At 43.5% G+C, this 19005-nt stretch overlaps 1 protein-coding gene across 1 annotated transcript in view; it reads right to left on the reverse strand.

The window, feature by feature from the left end:
• Positions 1-19005, reverse strand: part of LOC120427315 (clathrin heavy chain) — a 34351-nt gene that overhangs the window by 5370 nt on the left and 9976 nt on the right. Inside the window, exons 3-8 of the mRNA XM_039592169.2 lie at positions 16566-16773; positions 16245-16499; positions 12115-16161; positions 11888-12054; positions 11730-11816; positions 11297-11665 (exon numbers count right to left, since the gene is read on the reverse strand). Coding sequence (XP_039448103.1) covers positions 11432-11665; positions 11730-11816; positions 11888-12054; positions 12115-16161; positions 16245-16499; positions 16566-16773 — 4998 coding nt within the window. The 3' untranslated portion in view covers positions 11297-11431. The remainder of the gene's footprint in view (positions 1-11296; positions 11666-11729; positions 11817-11887; positions 12055-12114; positions 16162-16244; positions 16500-16565; positions 16774-19005) is intronic.

The raw sequence follows: 19005 nt of genomic DNA on the forward strand, positions 1-19005 counted from the left end.
TTTGAATGAAAAAACTTGTTTTTTCCCGTTTTTGTCATTTTCTCGATTTTGCGCACAGCGCGCTGAAAATCCCAGTTTTTATTTCAAAAAATCATATCTCGGAATCCTGTGAATGAACACCTCCCATTTTTGAGTTTGTTGCGTAAAATTATACAAGGAATCCGATAAAAATATTTTCAGACATGGTCTCTTTGGTCCAGACACCGTCAAAACAGCATTTTAAAACTTCATTCGACCTTTTCAAATGTTAGGCTAGATTTGTCGATCTTTAGACAATTTTTCCTAGAAAGACCAATTTATTACCTTTCATTTGCGTCCAAGATAACTAAAATCAGAAATGGCGTGGAGCTATGATTTAAAAAAAAAGTGGTTTTTGCTAAAATTGACAAAAAATTACATTTTTGGGAAAACCATAGCACGGCGTATTTCACCCTAATAGGGACGTGGCGTTACATCGTGCTGCCATCTGGTTTCTTTGAAGTGCAAGAGCGGAAAAGTGCTGAGTCATTGTCTAAAAATAGACGGCGTCCTATCTCGCCTAGAGAGTCTGGAGCTTATTAGAGAACGGCCATCTCAAACCAAAAATACCAATCGAAGCACGAGAACTGTCAAACTGAGGTATAAATACCAATCGTTTGACAGTTCTCGTATCATTTTGCTTCATTTTGCTGGACGAGATAGGACGCCTTCTATTTTTAGACGATGACTCAGCACTTTTCCACTCTTGCACTTAAAAAAACCAGATGGCAACACTATGTAACGCCACGTCCCTAAGGCCAAACAAAAAAATACGGGTCAAATTATGTTGGCCAAGGAACCCCCAGAAATTTTTGGAGCCCTTTTCTAATGGAATTGCTGAATACTAATGTTAAACGAGAAAAACATTGAACAAAAAACTTCACGAGGATAAGGCGGGAACCGCGTCCCATAGCATATTACATCGACATTCAAAGCCGCTAACTACCGTGCCACGACCCAGTGAGAAATACGGGGCCGATCGGGTCTGACCGTCAGAGCGACGATCAGACCTACAGAGGCCGATGCGGGTCTGATTTTGAGACACGCATCGGACCCGAATCAAGGTATTCTGCACCCGAAACGTCAACCTGTCAAGGTTGTTCGAACATCGCAAGAGGCCTACATGCGGGGCCGATGTAAGAACGACGTAAAGGTGGAAAATCGGACGCGCATCAACCTCTCTTTTTGGGTTCTTCTTTTTCTGTCATCTGTCAAACTCGTGATTTGTTTTGATTGAAACAATTTGTTTATTTTTGCTTTTTTGCACTTCGTTTCACTTTATTAGCCAAAATGTTTATTTTTTTCAGGTCTTGATGGAATTTAGTTTTACTTTTGCTGCCTGTGGTGTTGAAACCGGAAAAATGGAAGCGATTTTTTTATTCACCAGTTCGGAGTAGGTTCGTTTCGCCGGTATCGGGGTAACCGGTCAGCAGCAAGCTATCTTCCATACTGACCACTGGACGGACAGGAACTGGTCGATGCTAAGGTTGGACTTTTTGGAACGCTTCTACACCGGAATGAGTAAAGTTGAAAGCTTGTTGACGTCCGGAATACAGTGCAGACGTGACAGCAAGCCACATTCCGGCGGTTCACCTACGGAGGTCATGGCCATATTCTCGTGCACTTCCTTTACATTGTTGGCCAGCCTGGTGCTGATACTCCTTGCCAAACTCCCGGTCACCGCCAGCTTTTCAATTTCGACTAGACCAGTTCCGTTGGACTCATCGGAAATGTTCCTTCGGCGAATCTCTCGGAACCGGTGAGCATGGTTTGAAAGATCGAATTATTGCGCGCTGACGCACTGTCTGGAAAATAACGGAAGTGTCCTTGGTACGAAGCCGCGGACCTACCTAGCTGGGTAGCTTTCGAAACGGCACGCGACGACTGTTCCGGTTCGAGATTAGTATCTGGACCACTTCGTTAACGCTCACAAGTACGATGCCGACACGATGTCGCGATATTCGCGTCCAGAGCGGGGCTCGTTTTGACGTTCGCTGCCATCAACTTCTTCGGTCTTCCCGGCCCGATGGAAGTGCCCGGTCGATCGATCTACGTCGCCGGGCATAAAAAGTGTTTCGTGTGCGGCCATCTAGACCCGCGTGGCCTAACGGTAGTGGTCGCACTCGAAGGTTGTTCTTGGTGGTGTAGAAACTTCTGGTCCGCCAGGTCTTCAGTAGAGCTGTCGGGTTAAGTCCAAATGGCCGCTTCAAATGATTCTGCGCCGTTTTTTTACAAAACTGAACAACTCGCCGGCCGACAAACGACTAGAAGAGGGAAAAGTTATTTGGGGTTGGAAAATTTTGAAAATAACTTTATTACCTGGGCTTCTTTAGTACCGGTTCCGCTGCCGCCGGCTGCTCCTTGGCCACCCCCCGTTGACCGCTGATTAAATGAACGCTTTCCGATGCCGAAAGCACCCAGCTGGGCAGCTTTGGGGGACTTTTCCCGCGGGGTCGGTTCAGCGGGTTAGGATTTTGAAAGTTGCTGTAAGGGACTCGTTGGCTTAAAGGACCTATTCCACTTGCTCGTCAGTTGCTTCACGTCGCCTGGACGGGACGGAATACGACATTCATGTTGCTGCTCGCGAGGCCAGTTCCTGCTGTTCGGTGGGCAGCGCTGCGAACCCTTTGAGGCAGACTGGCTTAGGCGTTGCTGGTTTCCCCGACCGGAACATTACCAACTTGTAATTAAGCCGGCAGGGATTGCTTTCGGAGCGATTGGCGGTTGCCAGCTTCTCTACTCCTTGAACTGCGTTTGCTGCTTCAAGAAACTGCCATCAATCTCAAAGATGCCCTACTTGGCAGCTTTTCCATGCAGAGCAATCCGCGATCTTTGTTGGGACTTGATGACCTTGAACCAGGCTTTGTTTGAAAGGTCCTTGAGCCTTCCAAGCGAGACTTGGTTGAGGATCTATTGGTCCGCTCCGGTCCGGTCCAGTCACTAGACGTAGTTCTTGAATTCTGGCTCAATATCGTCGTTTCCGATGGTATCCAGAAGCTGGTCTCCAGCGGAATCGCCGCTAATGGCCAAGCGCTCTAGGATCGTGTCGTTTCTTGGGCGTCGAAGGTGCTGGTCACTTTTATATGCTATTTGTTTAAGTTGAGCAAACGAGTCTGCGGAACATGGCTTGGCGTTACTACGGAGGCGACCATCTGCTCGTAGTAACGTGACATGATCAGTGGGGATGTTTTGATAATTAACTTGTCGACGCTGATCAACGTAGACATTCTGACCCGGTTTCTCTGTACCTCCCCTGTACTTTCTCCGGCGACTGACGATGCAAGAGGGTGCTACTGTGATAGATAATGGTTCTGGTTCTGGTGCTTGTGAAGGTGGCGGTGAACTTGTGCAGGTGCGGGCTACCATGCCACTTAAAAGGCTATAACTGCATCGTGAGCCCTTCCATGGATCGAACTAGGCCATAACAAAAAAAAAATCAGTATAAAAAAAGTTTGTTAAACTAGAATTAGCGAATATGAATCAGAATTAACTTACTAGAACCTTAAATTTTGATTTCGAGATTGTCATCCCATGACATTCTACGGGAGCAAGTCACCGCTGGCTAAGGTTGACGAGTTGGCAGCCCAACGGTTGATCTGTGGCAGGTTAGATTACTTCAACTCTTTTGTAGACTTGATAGCAGGTCACTTCAGGCGGTTTGACCGGCTTTCCGACACCGGCCGTGGCCATGTTGTCGCGCACGTTCTCCACAAGGTTGGCCATCGAGCGACGGTTTGATTACTTTCTTTGGCGCACACTGCTGCTTCTCCTTTTTTAAAACTTGCAGATTCTCGGCCGACACAGGAAACGACGTGTGCGGGTATGCACTATAGTTCTGGCGCTCGGGTGTGGTCAGCTCGATGAAAGGCATGTTATTTTGATAGCTGCTGCTGGCTCGTATTGGCAACCGCCGCCTTGCTTGACGTCATCTCGACAGATTCGATCAACTTTGCGGTAGGTATTCCTGGCTAACAACGTCGGCGAAAATCTCGGAACCGGCGAGTGCAAAATGGAAAGATTATGCAGCTTGCGAATCGGACCAGATTGGACAGATCGGCTTCATACACGTCCACGACTGTCGTGAGCGGTGCCATGCCATGCTCCGGGTGGCGGCCGATGACATCCGGGACTTATCCTGCGACGCACAAATAGACAGCTTGTATATTCTCCTCGGTCAAAGAGACGACACGCGGCCTTTTCCGAATCTGACTCAGCTTCTGGACTACTTTGGTTACGTCAGTCAGGGTTGGTTCCGCCGACGTACCGTCGTCAAGAAGCGAGATTTTGAGCATGGTAACGGGAAAGAACCTATGTGATAGAATAAAAGAATTATTACACAGAAACTAGCAAATGTTAGAAGAAACTTACCAGAATATTTTTTTTATTTATCACGCCAGGTGGAAGAAACTACTCTTTGGCATACTCTTCACTGATGTCGCGCAGAACGCGCAAAGATTGGAACTCGGATCCTAGACCGTGACCAGTTCGGCTTGCTTGAGGATGTGACGACAGATTCTGCACACAATGGAACATTCCATGCAGATTCAAATTTATGGGAACGAGTTGATCTTGTGGCTTCGATCGGGAGCAGTTTGTTCCTGGAGTGCTGGAGTGCGGACCGGTTCCGAAACAGTCTCTTGGAATCGTTGTTTGTGAGCACGCTCGAGTTTGCGTTCCGGCGATTTTCACAGCGCCAGGTGCTGTACTTCCTGCAGCAGATGCATCTGCAAGGACGTCGGAAACTCCGCCGGCTCAGGGCTGATGAGCCGGCCGTCTCTCGAGACTTTTTTTAAAGAAATCCTGAAAAGATAAATCCCTAAATTGTCCTGAAGTTTCGAACTGCTTGAGCTCTTTACCGTTGTTGATTCTCCAAGAACAACAGTGGCATGTTCTCACGCACGTTCAGCCCAATGTTGACCACCGGCCGACAAATTGACGACCTTCTTTGTCGCGCTTTTCACTACCTGGTGTTGCTTCTACTCTTTCTCACCAAATTTGAAGCTCTTCTCGGTCAACTGAATCGCGGGTTTGCACTCAGGTTCCGGCGCACAGGGGTGATCAGTTTGACAAAGGTTTTCGACGGGTGCATTCAGGCTAGCGGTGATCCGGAACACAATCAGCGACTTTGACTTCAACTGCGCTGGTATTTGCAGTCAGTTCCGCTGCCTTCGTGGTTATGTCCTGGAGTTGGCGGGTGGAGGTTCAGGCGGTGAATGAGCCTGGAGGAGGTTTCCGCCGTTGATCGCGACAAAAAGGGTGTAGCGAAAGTGCACAAGAATCAAGCCAATCGTGCCAAAGACCGCGTCCCGGCGGGGTTGAACTTGAGGACACAATTATCAACGGCCAGCTAGCAAAACCGTCATCTTGGGGCTGCACCACCTGCACGCGTCGTCCGGCCTGAAAATGCAAATTTTTAGTAAAAGCTTGTAGCAAATCTAAACAAATAAAGCAAAGTAAAAAATATAAGTTACCTTTCAAATCCACTTTCGACCAACAAGGTGACAATCTGGGAGCGTTTCTTGGCCTGCCGAATTGACAAACAACCCGGAACAATCCCGGAAAAGCCGACCACAAAGCAATCTTTCGCGACAGAGCAAACGTGCACGCCATGTTTTTTTCGTTTGACAGAACTTACGAAAAATTCGCAAACATGAAAGAGCGAGATAGCATGCTTTGCGAAACTTCGGTTAAAATCAAAAGCATGCTCTCTCTTTCACTCTAACGCGCAGCATACCAGTTCATCGAACTGATCGAAAAACATCGTTGCCTTACAAAACATCGTGGGTTTACGGACTTTCGATCTGGGGAGGCCCTTCATTTGTTTTCCGTAGTGAAAAGCATTGAATTGAATCGTGGTCCCGTTTGGCTGGTTGCACACACACACACACACACACACACACACACACACACACACACACACACACACACACACACACACACACCGAAGTTATACCGAAAACCAGCGTGGAGGTGAATCTAACCTGGGCGAAGGTTAGCCAGGACGGACGGTTTCCGAATACCGGATGCAGTGAAACCTGCCACACTAAATCAGGAATTCGTTACTCGGTAATTTTTTTTACTGAGATTGCTCAGTAAAAGTCATATTTTACTGAGCTATCAGTAGTTTTTGTCAAAATTACCATGCTACAGTAAAATAATTACTGAAGTTCAGCATAAATTACCAAACTACGGTATTTCATTCTGCTGATTAACTCAGTAAACTCATGTGTTCGGTTATTTTTAACAGCTCGGTAATTGAAGTACTGATTGCTCGGTAAATTTTGGTGAATTTTACTGGGAACTCAGTAAGTATTACTGAGCTCTACTGTTGAAACTTAGCTGTCATTTAATGTGTTTTGCTGACGCTTAGAAAACGGTTAAAAATGATCGGTGTGATGAAAATTGGTTTAAATAGTTATAAAAACAACACATTTATGAAAAACTTTGGCTATTATTATGGAGGTAAGGTTATTTTCATTTAAAAACATATTGATGTTCTGATTAAATATAAACTTTCTTTCAGGCAAGATAAAATGCAGAGATATTCTTCAGACGATATGATTCTGTTAAAAAATAATGTTTATTAAGAACTTGGTTCCGGACTAACTACAAAACTATTATTTTGAATCTCTGAAACATGCGTGCTTTTAAATTTGTGGAATATTCGTTAATTTTATTGTAAATAAATGTTTTTTTGTTATTCTAACCTTCAAAATCAATATGAACAAAAAGGGGAAAAGGCATTACTGTAAGCTCGGTAATTGTTCCGTAATTAAACTGAGTACCCGTTAAAATTTTACCGAGCTCCTCGGTACAGATTAACCGGAGCTGTCAAAATCAAGTTTACTGAGCACTCAGTAAATCTAATTTTTACCGGGCTGGCTACCGAGCGCTCGGCTGTTGAGATTTCGGTAAAAAATTTACCGAGTACGGTAAAAAAATCTAAGTGTGTGCAGAATAACTAAAGCACAAAAGACATTATTCGTCAGAATCACACACCAAATTCTCACTGCACCATCAAGTCCAGACTTTGACTACATTATGAACTTGGTAGACAACATTGTGGGAAGCAGTTTAAAGTACTTTAAACAGTTACTGTAGCCTTTTTCTGTACGGAGGCGTTACGAATTGTATTATGTCGCATTTTGTGGCCTAAGTTGCTAAAATTTTCTAAAAGTATGTGTATGTGTTCAAGAGAAATTCGCAAAATGCAAAGCGTTACGCCCTCGCATAAACAGATATTTTTCTAACAATAACATCACGCAGAAAAATAAGGCATATTTGAATCAACAAAACGTTTTTTTGATTTGAAAATCATTATTTTTGTTGAATCAACGCTAAATGTCAAAGCAGCTTTTTCGAAACAACAAAAGACTTTTGTGGAATTGAGAAAATTAAGGTTTGTTTCATCGCAAAATCGGCGTTGATTATATTCAACAAAAAATTTGTTGATTCAAACCTCGTACAGGCTGATTCTACAAAACATTTTTTTGCAATTCCGTCGTGAAACTACTTACTTTTTATGTCATTCTTGAACGACGAAATAGCCTACTTTTCTGTACCAAACATAACAGAATCGAATAGCAACACTTTTCAAAATAAATGCTGAAAAGTTCTACTTTTCAGCACTGAAATGGGTTCTGAAAAGTTGAACTTTTCAGCACTTGTTTCGAAAAGTAACACTTTTTAACATTTTTTTTGATTTAAACGATTTATTGACGAAATACTTGAAAATTTTACTTAAAATTTCACTCAATGGGTGTTTTTCGGAAATGCAAAAAATGTTGTATGGAACTCATTGCAAAACTTGATTTTTTCAGCACTCGTCGTATTTATCCAACTCGGTGAACCTCGTTGGATAAATGTACGACTCGTGCTGAAAAAATCCTCTTTTTGCAACTTGTTGCATAAACTACTATTCTGCGTGATGTAGTGACATAACAATACACTGCTAAGTTTGGTTTTATTCATAGCTTATAATTAGTATATTAATCTTTAAAAAGTTACAAAAATGTGGACTACTGTCTATGGCTTTTCGTTCCATCACGGCCCGTTCCCGTGAGCTTCTTCGACATTGGCCATTGAGAATCATGTTCAGGTTCTGGTTCATATTGAACATTTTGTTGAACTTGCCACTGACTTTCACTAATTGCGTCCGATTAGTCCAGAGTTTGGCGCCACACGGATCCCTTCGATTCTGGTGTTTTGGCATCACATCCTGTGGTGATGGCTTGTTGTGCTTGCCTCCACCGGTATTCGGGAACCGTCCGTCCTGGCTAACCTTCGCCCAGGTTAGATTCACTTCCACGCCTCTACGATCTTCTATGGTGGCAACATTGGCTAGGAAGGAAGGAACTGGTTGTTAAAATGTCCAGAACTACTTCGAAAAAGCTTCAACACTCACCTCGACTTCAACCCGAATTCACTAACATTGCCAACAAATAAAAACAAGTTCGTCATCTGTCAGGCAGTTTATTTTGTCTGATCATAGTGACCGTTTAGATAAAAAGACTATACTTTAGTCCTAGATTTGACCCTGGAAAAACAACTCAGCTTAAACCACTTATAACTAAGCCAGATCTGCTCAGATCGTTTAGCGATGTTCTACAAAGTTGTTCCCCATATAAAAATCTATCCTCGCTCAGAATTTTATTTGGTTCAAATTTGGATTTTTAGGGGAATAAATGTAAAAAGTTTCCCATACTAACGGGTCCAAAATCCAATACAAATTTGAAATCGAATGGACACCTCGAATTCTCAACCAAATTGGCTGAAATTTTCAGGAGAGCATCGCCTATCCGATCTAGCTCAACTTTTTGCATTTGTGACGCACCCTAGTAAGCAGAGCACTACGCCAAATAGAAGGAATGACTCAAAGGTCAGAACAGGGAAGACGTTGGGTTTCACATTTTATAGGCACAGTTCTTGTTCGGTAACTGGGCTGTAGCCCACTTGAAAAACAGACAAACGTAAAAAAAACAATAACAAACGAAAATGAGGGGCCAGTGAATTAAAAAATCAAGTTGAACATATTTAAAACTTTTCATGTTATTTTAAGTTACAATTTAAAAAACTTGAATGCTAAGCTTTAGAAACAAATTTTAAAAACTTTTTAAAAATATTTAACTAATAAAATGTTGTACATCGATGGTCCTCTCGTCATTTTTCATTCAGCTCAGTTGTCGTGCAGCATTCGATAGCTGTGCAACATTAAAGTGGAATAACAAAATCGATTTTCCAGCACAGCAATTTTTCAGTTTCTTTTGGGGTTCTAAACAACTCCCCAAAGTTTGAGAATGATTGGTTCAGTCCTCACATTACGCAAAACGATTTAATTTTCCATATAAATTTGTATGGGAAAAACCTTTTTTTTATATTTAAAAAATCCACGTTTTACGCGATATCAAAACCGGAATCAAATTCGGATGCTCTGGAAGGTGCTCTACAACTTTCCCGAAGAGAGTATGGTACTAACTTGCTCCTGAAAGAAGATACAGCGTCCTCAAAATTCATCTAAAACGTGATTCTCGAGCAAAATACATATTTTAGACGAGTAGCAAGTTAGCACCATACTCACTTCGGGAAAGTTGTGGAGCACATTCCAGAGCAACGGAACATGAATCTGGTTTTAATATAGGGGCAGGGGGGCAGAATGGACCGCCTAAGGAAAATGCACCAAAAACCATAGAAAAACATAAAAATTTATGAATCCAGTGTAGTAGGCTTATGCTTTGGAATGTTCCCTTCAATGTTGTATACTTGATTGATGAAAATTTTTTACTTGAAACTATGTTTGAGCCACTTTAAAAAAAAGTTTTTTCGATTAACTTTCCAGGGTGCGGGGCAGAACGGACCACCCTGCGGGGTAGAATGGGCCACCTTAGAAAACAAGCCATTTCTTCTAATACAACGTTGAAGGGTGATAATAAATTACTTGAGGGACCTTTCCATTATAGTTCCCATGAAGTTTGATCACTTTTATAAAAATAGTAACTTAAAAATACAAAGATTTTCGAAAATAGTGTAAATATGTCGAAAAAAGACACTATTTTTACAACTAAGCGTCGAAACAACTAAAAAATCAACTTTTGTTGCATTAAACGTGATTTGTGAAGCTACCAGGAGTGAAATAATCCATTTAGCTCAATTTTTTTAACTTTTGATTGTTTTTATAAGGCAGGAAAAGGGTGGTCCATTCTGCCTCAAGTGGATTTTAATTTAACACTTCCACCACCAAGCCTCTAAATGATTTGAAGGTTCCGTTGTTGTTGGATTACCTTCGTAATAGCTTCTGGTAACATTATAAACATTGAACAAACTTTTTCAAACAATCTATCTTTCGAGCTAGCTTATTTAAGAACTTCGAAATAAACAACATTTGCGTGGTTTTGTCTATAAATTTACATTTTTGCTCATAATTCGAAAAATACAATGAATTCAAACGTCGTTTTCGGTATGGTGATGTTATTTGACGTCCTTTATAAGACCCTTGCCTTACAGTTGGTCTAAATCCATTCTAAAGCCCAAAACCAAGGGTGGCCCGTTCTGCCCCCATGGTCCATTCTGCCCCCCCTGCCCCTAGCGTGAAACGTGGATTTTTGAAATATCAAAATCCAAAAAAATGGTTTTTCCCATGCAAATCTTCTCTATATATATAAAAAATTTCGACGGTTTTGTTCGAACGCGAATCAGTTCAATACGGAGCGTCGGATCGAGGTGCTATTTATTGCGTTGAGTTCGTATAAGCCCAAGAAAGGTTTATACGCTAACTAATTGACACTTTGGCCACTCTGGAACCGATTCCGGAGCATCGGCAAATTGTATGGAGAAAGTTACGTAAAATCAAATTTTGATCACAGGAGGCTGAATAAGCAAAAAGCAACAAACGTCAACAAACGAAAAAAAGGCAGAACGAAGTTTGCCGGGAAGAGCTTGTTTATATAGAAAATTGTATCTCTTTGTGCAATGTGAGGACTTAACCAATCGTTTTCAAACTTTGGGGAGTTGCTCAGGACCCCAAAAGGATTATGAAAAAAGACCCTAAAAGGAACTAAAAAGTTGCTGTGCTCACTAAATTAGAACAACTTTATTTTTTTATTTTTTTCATACATACCACTAGGGTGTAAAGTGCAACATCCTAAGCCTAGTTACCGAACAAGTACTGGGTACTAGATGTTATGCGTTTTCCACATGGCTTAAAACAAAAATACATTTTTCATTTTTAATTTAGCAATATGAATAATATATTTGTACCTGTAATTTATAATTCAATACTCACCAGTAATTTTCACTTTAACTGAACGCTGCATAGGTGCACGCGAGTCGTGTTTAAGAAAACAGAAATAAATCATTTAAGTGTATATCATTAGCACAGTCAATGAATCAATACAGAGCTACGATGGTCGTATTAGATTTACATACCACCATATCCAGGATATGGTGACATATTATTCGGTTGCGTCGCCGCCACGTACGCTCCGGCATATTGAGGCGCGTACTGTGGCATTCCCATGCCCGGTCCGGCTGTCAGCATGAGTTGGGGTTCGGGCAGGATGATCGATTTATGTTCGGAATTTTCACCCTCTTTTTGCCGTTCCGCGTCGGCAGCCTCCAGTTTGTCGACCTTGGAAGTGTATTCTCTCGTCACCTGAAAATCGAGATTTAGATTTAGTATTTTGTTACTGAAGAACTTCATGTGTTACGCAAATTACCTGTATCAAGTAGGGCATGGCAAAGTCCATGATGTTGTGGCGCCAGGCCAGTTCCAGAATAATGTCAGGACGTAGCAGATCGTAGCACTGTAAGCAAAAACGACAACCCATGTCACAAAAAAATGACAGACAGCATAAAGATAAAAAGAGATATTCACCTGGAATAGGCATGCTGCGAAGCAATCGAAGGCGCCTCGTTCCAGGAACCATCCGAGCAGTTCTTCGGCCAGCTCGCCCTGGTGCGACTCGGCCGCATACTCCATCGCGTCCTTGAACAGGCGATCCTTTTTGCACAGTTCCACGCTCTGCTTCCAGCGGTTGTTACCTTTAAAGATTGTTGTCAGCAAATTTAATTATTTTTAAAAAAAATATTCTTCTCTCTTACCTTTGTACAGATAAGCGGCGATTCTTCTGAATTCGGTTAGCTCGTGTTTCTCTAATTTCTGAGCAAGGGCGATGTTGTCAAAATTGTCGAATGCGTCGATCGAAGTTCGGAGTCCCTGGTAGTCCTCTTCGTCAATGAGCAGCCCGTTGAGGGCTTCGTTAATAGCCTTGTTGTTCAGACTTTGCACAGAACGAAGGTATGTTTTGACCAACTGCAAGTGTCCCTGCTTGGTAAAGAAGTTGACGGCACGCGTGTGGTCCATCCGGGGTGCCAGCACTAGGAGCATATCGTTCAGCAGAAGCGGCTTGTAGTCCAGATAGAACTGGATCGCCCTGTAGTACAGCTCAATGTTGGCCACTTTAGTGATGATGTCCTTGAAGTGACCTTCACGCCAAGCTTCCGTAGGATGGGCCATCATTGCTAGAACAGCGTTATCGTATTCTTCGTACTTGTCATAGAGGAACACCAACTCGGACCAGAGGTGGGCCTGTTCGGCCGCTCGCAGGACCTTTGGTATGTTGACGCGTGACCAAAACAGCTCCAAATGTTCCCGCATTTTGGCTGGCTTGTACTTGGAGTACAGAATAGCCAACTCAGTGAACATTCCCATGTGGGCACGTTCTAGTCCCAGCGCAGCTTCTAGCAGCCCAATCAGCTCCTCAAAGTGTCCGCGGTCCTGGTAGTAGGTAATCAAATCCTCCAGCTCGTCAGCGTGAACAACGATATGCAGACCACACATTTGTGCCAAACGGAACTCTTCGGCATCGACGCAAGCGAAGCAAACTTCCTTCCAGGTGCGCGTCGAGTTGGCCTTTCTGGCCCCGTCCACTGCTCCCTGGAATTCCTTCAGGTGCACCAAAGTGATGGCCAACCTTGCAAAGTTGCTCACGTTGTTGTACAGCAGCTTGGCAGCTTCGTACATTTTATCGTTGAAGCAGCGATCACCGATCTTCTGGATGTCCGCGTGGTTCGGTCCCGAAACAAACTCTTCCAGATCGGCCAACCTGCCAGTGCGAGCGTAAGCATAAATCAGCTCGCTCTCAATGTAACTTTCGCGAGCCTTCTTGCGGGCCATTTGCAAATAGCGGACCAAATCCTCCCACGATTCATTTTTGCTGGCGGTTTCAACCACATCAATGTAAGCACTAGGATCATCCGCCTTGATGTAGCTGTCGATGGCTTCCTTCACCAATCCTTGCTGCAGCTGAGCGCGGGCCAGCTGAGACCACACCGCCGGTTCGTTACAACGTTCCGCAAACTCGTTGGCTCGCTCAAGGTTATGAACCTGTTCAATCAAAACCTGAATAGCTGAAGTGTTGACATCAAACTTCTTGAAGATTGCGAACGCCTCCTCATACAGCTCGTTGTTGATGGCGATGTTTGCAATATCAGGTGCATCATAGTTGTCAAGTCGGTTGATGTAATCCATGACACGGCTCCGGTCAGCCTTGATTGCAGTCAGGATAAGCAAATTCTGCAGATTGCGGTGATCAGAAAACACGGATGAATCCAGTACAATCTTCTCGAGCAGTTCAATCAACTCGTTCGGTAAATCTGCAGTCATGAATGCCTTCACCGTTACTGAGATATCGTCCGGGTCTTGAGTTTCCGAGAGAGCCGTTTGGACGACCTGATCAATCAGCTGACGTTTGTAGGGATTGGCCTCGGACAACACGTCAGCCCACAGTTCCGGATCGCGGCGACGAACCAGATATCTAGCTTCTGATTTGAACAACGAGTTTTCGTTACAAACAGCAATCAACTCACGGTCGCAATGACCACGTTCGTACGCAACACAGGCCAGGTGTGGATCACGTTTCTCGCAGTATCTTCCAACGACGCGGCTATCGTAAAATTGATTTTCCTTCAAGAAACGTTCGGGATTGTTGTTCGAATCGATATAGATCTTCGCCAACGCATTATGGGTGGCCGGTTCAATGCAACCTTCGTGAACGCGAGATTCGAGCCACGGCAGTAGCAGCTTCAGACGGTTGCGCTTTTCAACTTCCTCAACCAGTTCATCAGTCGAAAATTGTCCTTTCACGACCAGAATCAGGTTCTTGATTATATCCTCGGAACAATCCACATCCAGGAGACCACCGACGACGACGGGCAAACGAGATGGGTTCACCTTTTGAACGTAAATTTCAATGTACTTTTGGAGACTGTTACGGTACAGATACAGGACAAGGTCATGGACGAAATCGAAACGGTCACAAACGATAATGAGCGGCAACTGATCGGTAAGTTTGGCCTCTTTCAGGAAATTCTTAACCCGTTCGGCGTTGTAGCAGCTTGACTCACGGCAGATACGCTCAACTTCCTTGATTTGGTTCGTCTTGCAAGCCGCCTGAATGTACTTGAAGTGAACTTCCGGATCCTGGCTAAAGTTGACAATCGAGCCGAGGAAATAAAATAATCCTTCGTAGCTCTTGAAGCTTTCAAACAGATCAATCAATGCCTTCGTGGTTAACTGTTCGTGATACTTTGTAGCGATTTGAACGCAAATTTGTAAATTTTGACGAATGTTGGCAGTCAACATTGCCTTCAGACATTCCAGAGAATCTTCAACGGAAAGAGTGCCGAAAAATCCAACCAACCAGTCTCCGTTCAGCAAATGAGTGTGGACAACTGCCCGCTTGATGTCGTACAGATCGGTGTAATGTTCCAGAGCACGCTGGAGCAGTCCTGCCTTCTCGCACAGCTGGGCGATGTGAGCGCGGTCGTAATGGGTAAACATAGCATTCCCAAGGATAGCATCGGCGACCTGCGGGGCAGACATCAGGTTCATCTCTAAGAGACGAGTTTGCAGCGATCCTTCGCTCGGTCGATTGTTCTTAAGGGCATCCAGAAGGAACGCGGTACACTGTTGGACCATGTTTTGCTCCATGAAAATGTCAACGATTTGGTTGATGTCCGCCAAAGGCTCCTCGTCGGCAACCAACATGCTCGCGAATCCGGCACCTTGTTCCGGGTTAGTCCGCATGACAGAACGCAGCAAAAAAATGTAGTCCGGGTTGTAGTTGACCTTCTTGGCGTAAAGGACAATCTTCTGGAATTGGCCAGTTTCAGCAAAGCATTGGATCACTTTGTTTGGAACGTTGGAGCGCAAATAAATCGAAAGTGCCATTGTTGGATCGGACGGCTTGACCAAATCACCGAGCTCCTCACTGCACTCTAGTTTTTCTTCCTTCAGCCATTTCTCGCACAGTTGCTTACGACCCTGAGCAAGAACAGGACGGCAGAGCTCCAACGACTCGTACTTGTTCAGTTTTCCCTGGTCGAGCAAAATTCCGAAATATTGCAACAGCGGCGGCGAGTTGGTTCCCGGCTGTGCTGGAACCTGCTGAAACTTTTGAATCGTCTGTGGTGTACGCAAAATTCCTTTCGGAGCGATTGCAGCGACCTTGGCTGCTTCAGCATACTGACCGTTCTGGAACATGTGATTGAACTTGCGGACAAACAAATCTTCGGCTCCAGACAAGTTGTTACGAACGGCCATACGCAGCGCTAAATCTGGATTCTGCAGCACGCTGTTAATGTAGGGAATGATCTGCTCTTCGTCGACCGTCACCGACAGAACCTGACCCTTGCGATTGACCCCAATAATGCCACCGCTCGATTCATGCGGCGCCGTCACGAAAATCGTGTCCGCCGAAATACGGTTCATGTAGATGCAAGTAGCCGTCTCGATATCGTACATGTGGATGTATCCGTACTTGGTGATGAGATAAATCACGTCGTACTTTGGGGACACCTGCATAGCGACCGGAAAATCACTTCCCGCTTCCGGTGGGAAAAACACGTCCACCGCTTTCTTGGTAAAAGCCGTATTGCCAGTTGGGGGAGCGCCAACCTCGATGATGTGCAGTTTTGCAGTTGTCGCCGAGCGCACAGCAAAGCAAAACAGTGTCGAAGTTTCCTTGTTCTCCTCCATCTTGAAAGTTGCAAATGAAGCGGCATGGCCCTCAATAGCCTGTGAGACCTTACGCTCGACCGAGTACAGCTGCATTGCCCCAATTACACGGTTCTGTTGCGCAGAAATTCCTATGAAGAGAGAGAGATAACAAATCGTTTGTAAATTACCCTGGATATGTTTGTACATAATTGCATTTTGTTTTTCTGCTTACCAACTAAAAGAAGCCAAGCCTGCTTGGGATCGGTTCTATAGTTGATTATCTGGCACCCGTTCAGTGACGAATGACGGTCGAACATTTTGACCGGAGTCGAGTCTCCTTCCATAGACCAGTGATACACCGAAGTTTCCGTCACCAAAGACAACGTGTTCAGCGTAATCCATTTCCAGAATACGACTTCCTCCGTCATCGCGTGGGCCTTCATCTTGGACTTCATCTCAATGTTGAAGATTTGGAGAGTTTTTTGAGCTGAAATTCACAGAAATTTTAAAACGGATGATCGCAACACCACCACCGGGTCAATGTTTTGCCTACCTTTCAAGGCGATCACCTTGCTGGCCGGATTCATGATGGCAGAATCGGCACTAATCGGACGTCGTATCGGGTTTTGTGCATCGTTCATGTCGATGATGACAACCTGAGCCGTCTCTCCGACCCTTTCACGAACGCAGATAAACTTGTCCGATTCCATCGTCAAGTTCGTGAAGGAGATCGAGCTCGGGTTGATATTTATGTTGGTGAGCTGTTTACAAAATAATTAAATTAAGTTAAATAAAAATTTGTGATACGTGGTATTTGAGAAAATACAAATTCTTCTAAAATGCCCTTTTTCATTTTGAATTTTATGTTTTACCACATATTATACTTATATTGGATAATCGAGAAATTAAAAGTGCAACATGGAGTCAAATGTTCTGTCAAGCTTCTGTGAAGTATTCCATAACAGCTGGGAAAGATTCACTCCATGTTACCGGCTCACATCTCTCTTTTCAATTTCTCGATAGGATTGAATGTGTCCACGCCACGTGGATAAATTTAGTGATCTGACGTCATACGTATCGGGAAATCAAAAAGAGAGATGTGAGCCGATAAAGTGAAATAATCCAGAAATTAAAAAGAGAGATGTGAGCCGGTAACATGGAGTGAAACTTTCGCAGCTGTCATGGTAAACTTCACAGCAGCTTGACAGAAAGTTTAACTCCATGTTGCACTTTTAATTTCTCGATCGTTTTGCAGCTGGCATGACAAACATCACAGAAGCTTGACAGGGGACCATCCATAAACCACGTTGACACTTTTATAGAAATCTCAACCCCCCCCCCCCCCCCTCGTGGACAATTGTCCATACAAAAAAAAACTTTTTTGTATGGAGCGTGGACAATCGCCATACCCCCCCCCCCTCCCCCTAGAGTGTCCACGTGGTTTGTGGATGGCCCCCAGATAATTTGACTCTATTCTACGCACGGGGATGCTTCGGCTGTCATCTGCATACAATGTCACTGAAGCCTAAAAAGTACCAAAGTTTTGGTATCTAGTGTCAAAATTATGGGGAGTAACATGACAAAAAGGGCGCAAAATCAAAAGGACGAAAATATTTTTTTTCTTTATTTTTGTTTCGTTAGTTAAAATGAAATTAAATGTGTACCATTATCCGGGGCAAATCGAGACACATGGGGTGAATTGAGAAGTGATTTTAGCAATGTTTTTGCACAATATTTGAATATTTTTAAATTTGTTTCAGTAGAAATAGACACAAAACAACAAAATTAGTTTCTAAATTTGAACTTTTATGTCTAAAAACAGCTGTTTTGGCTTTCTTGTCGAAAATTTACCAACACATTCAAACCACGGGGTACCATAGAAGTTGGTTTGTTTGACTCAAAAACATGCTTTTTTGTAAAGCCCCACAACGTCCCTAACAATGGGCTATGCCCTGTTCGTGGACTCGCTCTTAAGGTTTCCCAACAACATGGTTGAGCTCAACCGCCTCAAATTGTAGATTTAAATTAACATTATGATGATCTGTAAGTTCATTGGCCAAATAAGAATTTGTGGAAGACATTTCAGAGGATTTGAAAAAGACACCTGCTGGGAAGCTTTGCCTGAGACCTGATGCTAAACATATATTGTTGTTGGCGGCATTTATGGTTTATTTTAATGAAAAGAATCAATATTAGCAGCTACAGGATTATTTTTCAAAAAATTAAATAAGCCTTATTATATCCGAATTCAATCCGAATTCTAAAACGGAATTTGTATACGACTTTAATTAGATTCAGTTTCAGAATTCGGATTGATTTGACTGGGTTGGACTTTTGTCGTCGTTGTCGTTTTCGTTTGCCGTCCGCTGCGCTGCGGTCCTAGCATGTTTATTATAATTTTCAACTAAAATAGCAGGTTTGATTTGATATATACCTATTTAGCATATAAATACTTATATTACGTCAAAATAAAAAAATGCAGTTCTGGACCTAACGAAACACCCTTCGAAATCGGGTAATCAAAAACAATCAACCAGTTAGCCGATTTAGTCGGGATTCGTCAGGAGTAAGATTTTTAGTCGTCCTAAGAAAAAAAAATCAAATTATTCGCTCTACAGCATTGCCTTGGCGTTCTCGATTGCGAGATTCCTACTCGAAACTAGGTGTCCGAAGGCTTGATTGTTGAGGCAATTGCAAACCTCTTTTTACACCTTAGCTTCCATCCACCCCGGGATTCGAACTGATTACCTTTGGATTGTTAGTCCAACTGCCTACCAGCGACTACACCGAGACAGGACCCAGGGAGACGACTCCTACACCTGGACTGAGCTAACGACCTAACCCTTTTTAGGTTAGTCCGGGCCAACATTTACTTCCCCTCCGACGGAAGGCGTGATCAGACAAATTACTTACCGTAAACCGGGGTGACTTTGATAGGATTTCAATTTGATTTTGAAATGTTTTCCATCAGGTAAGGTTATTCTCAAGATTGT

This window comes from Culex pipiens, chromosome 1, assembly GCF_016801865.2.
Source record: "Culex pipiens pallens isolate TS chromosome 1, TS_CPP_V2, whole genome shotgun sequence".
Lineage (NCBI taxonomy): Eukaryota > Metazoa > Arthropoda > Insecta > Diptera > Culicidae > Culex > Culex pipiens.